The sequence below is a fragment of the Mchenga conophoros genome, linkage group LG3 (assembly GCF_057382185.1).
Source record: "Mchenga conophoros isolate Kocher_MC1m ecotype Shallow Benthic linkage group LG3, M_conophoros_male_GT1.1, whole genome shotgun sequence".
NCBI lineage: Eukaryota > Metazoa > Chordata > Actinopteri > Cichliformes > Cichlidae > Mchenga > Mchenga conophoros.
The window spans coordinates 10,392,587-10,399,595 of NC_140528.1; the positions used below are offsets into that span (position 1 = coordinate 10,392,587).

The 7,009-nt window shown below is 43.8% G+C and overlaps 1 protein-coding gene across 1 annotated transcript in view; it reads left to right on the forward strand.

Moving 5' to 3' along the window:
• LOC146577218 (protein NLRC3-like) overlaps window positions 1-6,460 on the forward strand; it is a 184,246-nt gene extending 177,786 nt beyond the window's left edge. The window contains exons 6-7 of the mRNA XM_085252228.1: window positions 1,046-1,219; window positions 6,268-6,460. Of these exons, the coding sequence (XP_085108354.1) occupies window positions 1,046-1,219; window positions 6,268-6,460 (367 nt within the window). The remainder of the gene's footprint in view (window positions 1-1,045; window positions 1,220-6,267) is intronic.
• Window positions 6,461-7,009: the final 549 nt, after the last annotated feature.

Here is a 7,009-nt window from a genome sequence, read left to right on the forward strand (position 1 = left end):
GAAGCTTCTTGGATGAGAGGTGAAAGGCGAAACGTCTTCAAAAAACTTAAAGAAGTCCAGATGCCTTTTTTTCTAAGCTCTTTAGATAACTGCGAACCTTCACAAACACCAGCCCTTTGCTACAATCACAAAGCTCTTCATTGAAATCAATGATATCAAAGCTGGAATCAAATGAGTCCAAGTCTTCTGCTGATTCAGCATCACATTCATCTTTGCTCCTTGTTCTGCATCCCCACCATGGACTTCATTCCTTTCCAAGCCAGCCTTGAGTGTCCTTTATTCAGCTCATCCTCTGCTTTACTTTTACACCTGATTTTAGCTGCTTTTCTTCTCTCCCTCATAACAAGACAGCTTCTTCTGCCTGAGAACATGTTGGAGTGATTTACTAATCCAGGGCTGATTTTTGGGGAAAATTGTTTTCGTTTTCAAAGTAATCTCCATTTTTCCCAGAAAGAAATGTAAGTAGAAATCGATGATCTAAGTGTGAACACGAGCCTTTAAAAAGGCTCTACTGAGGCTGCTGCCAGTGGTCAAAGCCTCCAACAAAGCTCTGTAAGTACATATGTGATCATAGCTTTAGCTTTTAAATGTTTATTCTAGTTAACACAGATCAGGTGGAACAACTCAAATAAAATATCAAAAATATTAAGTGGTCATCGGTACTCAGTTTGTTCAATACTGAATACAATGGAGCACAAATTGTCCACATTTCTGAAATATTTCTGGGTGTAACTGTCACCAAAGTGCAATTTAGACCTGGCCTGTGGTTGTTATCTAAGTGATAATCATCAATTCTACTAAAACAAATACAAAATAAAGAAATTTGACACATTCTGTTGATATCAAAAGCACACTGAACAATTCAGTGTTGTTTTACTGCTGTTCTCTCTTCACTTCTTCTCCTCTGATTCTCTCCACATGTTGCTCTGCATCAGTGCTCAGTTTCCTGACAAAACAAGATGAAATATTGCTAAATATAATAGTATCTCATTACACTTCAACATAAGTGTTTTATTTTTGTAATTGTTTATCTGTTATTTTTCAGACTGAGTCACTGTGACCTGTCAGAGAGAAGCTGTGAAGCTCTGGCCTCAGGTCTCAGCTCTCAGACCTCTAATCTGAGACAGCTGGACCTGAGTAACATCAACCTGAAGGATTCAGGCGTGAAGCTTCTGTCTGAAGGACTGAAGAGTCCACACTGTACACTGGAAACTCTCAGGTGAGATCAAGCATTTTTCTTTCATCAACTGACAGAATTAGCAGATTAATAATAAGGCAGTCCTCTAATAAGAGGAGAAGTGGAGGTGTTTTGAAGGGCAACGTACTCTTATGTTAACAAGACAGGAAGTAGTTCCTGGGAACTGCTTCCTTTGTTATTGTCTAAGTAGAAAATATGATGGTGAAACAGTGATGAGTTTGCAGAGGTGGATCCACACAACACAACAATGCTGTTGCGTGCTGAAAGCAGACTTCTCACAGATTCTGAGGCTGCAAGTTTCATCACTGTCCAACCAAAATTCACTGAACCAGCAGTAAATGAACGTCCAAAACTACGCTTCATGTTTAAAAAACAGATGATCAGGGGGATTTGTGTTTACATCTTTTTTGTGTGATCTGTTCACCTGCTGTTTCAGCTGTTTGGTGGTTGTTGAGATGGTTTTGTGAACTTTTAGCTGAGATTCTGACGTTTCTGTAGATACCACACATGTCTAATTACTTTGTACAGCATGAACGGCCATAACGAGGTTTTTAACAGTAAGAAAAGTTGTAAAACTTCAGAAAATATAGTTAAAAGTCCAAAACCTTCTACGTCTGGTGGCTTGTGGTAAGGAGCAGATCAAACGAGTAAAGAATTACGTTATAATTATAAATGGCTTCAACAGCACATTCAGGTCTGTGAGACTCATTCAGACACTGAGCCGTGGCTCTGTGCTACATGCACATAGTTCTGCATCTCTGCCATTCAGACACACTTTATATATAGTTTATTTTATGTAGTATTCAATACTGAACTGTACATTTAGTCTTTTTAAAGGCAGCAAGTTTTATTCAGTGTTTTCATAAAAGCCTTATTTTTATCCATTTACTGCTATTAGGAAGAACACGTGAGGTTTAAGACCTGGACCAGTTTGAAACCTTTTGTCCTCCACAGTGGAAAATGGGTGGAAATAAAAATGGGTCTCACTTTAGCCAGCTCCTAATTTTATCAGTTCTACTCTCAGCGTCTCCTGTATATCTCCTGTATAAATGTTGCACTCAGCTTTGTGGTCTCCAATATCACTGAAATGCAGCCAGATGCTGCTCATTTTGCCTTTTCACTCTTTCCTGACACGCTTGCATTTCAGTACAGCTCCCATTTCTCTGTGTACTGGTCTCTACCACCACCCTTGCTGTCTATGGGACATGTCTTCTTTCACATAATGGTATGATCCCAGTCTGTCTCTTAAAGTGTTTGGCCACATGGTTTGCTCATCAGAATAAAATCTCAGCCGTGCTCACATTGATTATCAGCAAGCCTGAAAATTCATCAATATTTGACATATGAAATTATCTCAAGGGCTGGATTTGGCCCACGGGCCATATGTTTGACACCCCTGGTTTACACAGTTTGGTATTCAATGTACAAGTGAGTTAGCTCTCAGCTAACTAGCAGACAAGCTAACTGCTGGGACTGCGTCTTTCTAACAAGAGCGTCAGACACTCAGACTGGTTTCCTTTGTGGATGATGATGTGTTCTCACACTGATCCTTCATGCTGATGCTGCCATCCACCCACTGCTCCTGGATTCCTCATCATCATCTCCATCAGCCCTCACAATACTCCACCTTCTTCAGCTTCATGTTCAGCAGCCTGGATGGACAGTAATTCTTTCCATGGGTTATGGTGGGACATTGAGAGCTGAAGTCAAACAGCAGTGAGAATGAAAGACTGATTCATTTCTATTTAGTCTTGTGCTGTGCAGCTTTGTTCAGAGCATTAAGGCCCAGCAAAGATTACTGAGGTCATAGAGTCACTGATGAAACCTGTGTGCTTATAGAAACTGAGACCAGATGAACCAGAATAGAAGGACATTAAAATGAAGTGTCAGCTACACAAAGGCAAAGCTATTCAGTTGTTGCTGTGAGTTATTTAAATGGAGGATGGAGTCAGACTTTAATCTAGTTTTTTACAAAGTTCCCTCAGCGTCCAGAGCCACCAACATACCTTTGATCAACAGCAAGTGAACATTTATAAATGTGTGTTTCCAGAACAGGAAGCAGCAGAACTATTGTTCTGTTATCAGGCAGCAGCACAAACGCTCATCAGCTCATTTACTGTGCAGGACTTTGAGTGTGTGTTTGTGCTGGATTTCCTTTGGAGAATCTCAGTCAGAAACAAGACAAAGAAAAACTCTTTCAACAGTCCAGGTTGAGTTGACAACATGAACTGCATTTATCTCAATTTTAAATACACGTAGACATTGAGGGCTAACAGGAGGGACTATGTGCTTACCTGCTGCTCTCTGGCAGGTAGCTCCATGCCCTCCTGGGTTTTAATTGCACCTTAGAACACACATGCATCAACACTACAATGAGCGGGTGGAGGGAGGTTTGGAGTCTTCTCTCACCCCCGTTCTCTGCGGCCTGCTGGAGCGGGGGGGCTAGTAGGAGGAGTTGGCTGTCCGGCTGCGGTCTGGGGTGTGGGGCCTCCCTGCTGCTGCGGAGTCGGGTCGGTCTGCCTCTCCCCACCGCAGGGAAAAGGGTAACACCACCTGGGTCTGGGTGCAGTTCCCCCCTCCAGGGGCAAGGGTACCTAGACCCGGTTGGTAGAGTACGCTTGGGGAGTGTGATCGTGTGTACAGCGTCTCTTTATGTCTGTCTCCACGTCGGTTGAGTGTGAAGTGCACATGAGAGCATGAGGGTGGGAATGGATGTTTGTGTCTGTGTGTGCCTGTATGTTTGTGTCTATATGTCAGGTTGGGTATCAGACGCCACCTCTCTGGGGACATCTCGGGCCCTCCAAGGTTTGGAGGCCTATCTCCACCCACCACCACTTCCCCTGCCGGTGGCGGACTCCCTCAGGTGTCGGTGCGTTGGTGGTTCTTTGTATCTGGGGGTGGGCGTCCGGGTACATACCGGCTCACTCCTTGGCGGCCACTTATTGGGGCTCGCTCGGGCCATTTCGGAGGTGGGGTGCCCCCGGCCTCTCGGCCTGGGGCTCGGTCACTCAGGCACAGCTGGCTGCCGGCGGAGCTCACGGGCGCGTCACTGCAACTCCCCCTGGCTTCTGCTCCGCGGCTGCTGAATGAGCCCTCATCTGGGACTCTCCTTAGCTCTAACTGGGACAGTGGCGCAGCTGCCCCTCTGTGGGTCTTCCTTGGTCTCTTGTGTTCTGGGGGCCTCTGGATGTCTGGAGTTTTGATCTCCTCCATACCTGCTTCATACCATAGAGGACAGGGCTGTGGCTCCCCACACTCCCTAGCAGATCATTACATGGAGAAACCTTTGGAATGCAAGCATGCTGATCCACACAGGTATGCACACAGGTGTACACATGGGTATTCACAGACGCGGACTACAGCTTTCTTGGCTGCTGCCTCAAAGCACACTGTGCGCTGTCTGTCTTGAGTGTTGCACAATATCGTTTATTATTTAGTAACTATAAAAAGAAAAAAAAAATTCAGTGTGCAGAAACAGATCAGGTGCTTTCTAACAGCAGTGTTCCCTTTAACACAGCAGCAGTTCAAATATTTCTGTCAGTCTGAGCTGAAACATGAATCTAATCTAATCTAATCAGGACACTGAGAAATACATCATGTTAAATATACCTGCAGGCTTCCAGCTGTGCACTTTGTCCCTGTCAGCTGTGATTGCCATGGCAACCTTGGTGTTGTGCGCGATGCAGGGACGTGTTCAAAGGCAGACGTCTGGCAGCAGCATCATATTTGATGCACTATCTGTACTGAGTGTGCTGACTTTATTTCAAATGTCCCACTGCTGTGCAACATGAATCACATGTTCTGCACCTTTCTGTAACTCCCAGGTAACCATGGTTACACAGCTACAGTATATTCAGAGCCAGTGAGCACTTTCACAATAATCATGATTTTAAAAACTGTGATTAAAATAATTGCTGACGTTAATCAATTAATGAGTTAACGAGATTATAACAGGTTAAGTTGCCCTAATAATTAGACTTTGATGACAAACTGATGTGATCTCCATGTTTCCTTTGTTGGACTGTGGGCGAGTGTCAGAACTGAATGTACTGAGTAACATGTAGAGTTTAAACATGTGTCAGTTCCAGTTTTAGAGCTCTAAAGTGCAGCTATCATGTTAGGAATATGTTAGGAATAGACAGGAACACTGAGCACACTGAGGTCAAATCTTTATTTTACCACTCGCTGCATTCTTGATGTTCATGAATTCAGCAGCTTCATGATTGTCTGCAGCATTAATCTCATATTTCCATTAAAGTGTTGAATTTGACTGTTTGATGTTCTTTATGATCTCTGGCACCAGTTCATCTGTAGGCTGAGCTCAGTCCATCCAGTTAGTGAAATGATGTTTAAAGGTCTCCTTGTCCTGTGAGCGTGCACAGATCCTGAAGCAGAAAGCCTGGGTTACAGAGAAATGATCATCACTGTGGTGATGCTCATCATCTCTGACTGGGATTTGAGGTTTTGTCAAAGCAGCAAAGAAAGCCTGGCTATGTTGGACTGGGTGTGGCAGCAGCTCCCAGTTTGAGTTCAGGAGACAGACACCCTCTCTACTTTGAAGATCAGCTTCAAACTTTCCTTTTTGATAAAACTTATAGTTCGAGCTGGATCAGGTGACCCTGAACCATCCCTTAGTTATGCTGCTATAGGCTCAGGCTGTTGGTGGACTTCCCATGATGCTCTGCTCTCTTCTCCCCTCTTTTCACTCCTGATGCTTTTATATGTCACTACTGCATGTCCTTAACTTTTGTCTCTCTGTTTTGTTCTTGTCTCTCTGAGCTCATCTCTTCTCTTTCCCCTCACCCTGCAACCAGTCATGGTAGATGCTCCTCCTGGAGCCTGTTTTCACTGGGAGGATCTTTGTGTCAAAGGGAGTTCTTCTTCCCACCATCACCAAGTGCTGCTCACAGTGGAGGCGGTTACCTTACACTGTTAAACAGCTTCAGATGACTGTTGTTGTCTGTTGGGTATTGTCACTTATAAATAAAGTTACAATGGATGGATAGATGTTATTGTGACAAAGAGAAAACAACTGTTGTCAGATAGATTGTTGTTTTGTGTGTCTGCAGTCTGTCAGGCTGTCTGATCACAGACGAAGGCTGTACTTCTCTGGCCTCAGCTCTGAGCTCCAACCCCTCCCATCTGAGAGAGCTGGACCTGAGCTACAATCATCCAGGTCCCTCAGGAATGAAGCTGCTGTCGGCTGGACTGAAGGATCCAGGCTGGAGACTGGACACTCTCAGGTATGGAGAGAAAATCTGATAGAGGAGGAAGAGCTGGAAACATTTCCTGTGTCTTTCACTCACTTCCTGTTTGTTTCCTGCAGATGACACATGAACAATCACACATGCAGGAATATTTTCAGGGACAGACACACTAGTCTAGCTGGATAGTTCATGGATATTTATGTAGGGGTCTCCAAGGAGTCTGTTTGCAGGAACATTAATGATAACTGATATGTTGAGAGTTTCATTAAAAGTAGACCTACAGTTAGGTCCGTAAATATTTGGACAGAGACAACATTTTGTAACTTTAGATACACTTTATTAGGTCACAGGTGTACTATACCTGAGATAGTGGCCACTGTGTACTTAATAAGGTGTCAGCCATGTGTATGTTTCCCATGCTGTATGTCCACAGTCACAGTGACAGTCAGTGACACTGACAGAAGGATGAAACAAGGCTGAATAGGCTGAACAGCTGAATTCACAATAAATTTGTTCTCAAGTGCACATTTTTCTGTTATTGTTCTCAAACAACAGAATGAGAATGAAATATTGATTCTAACAGGGCCCATAAAGGGCTTTTATT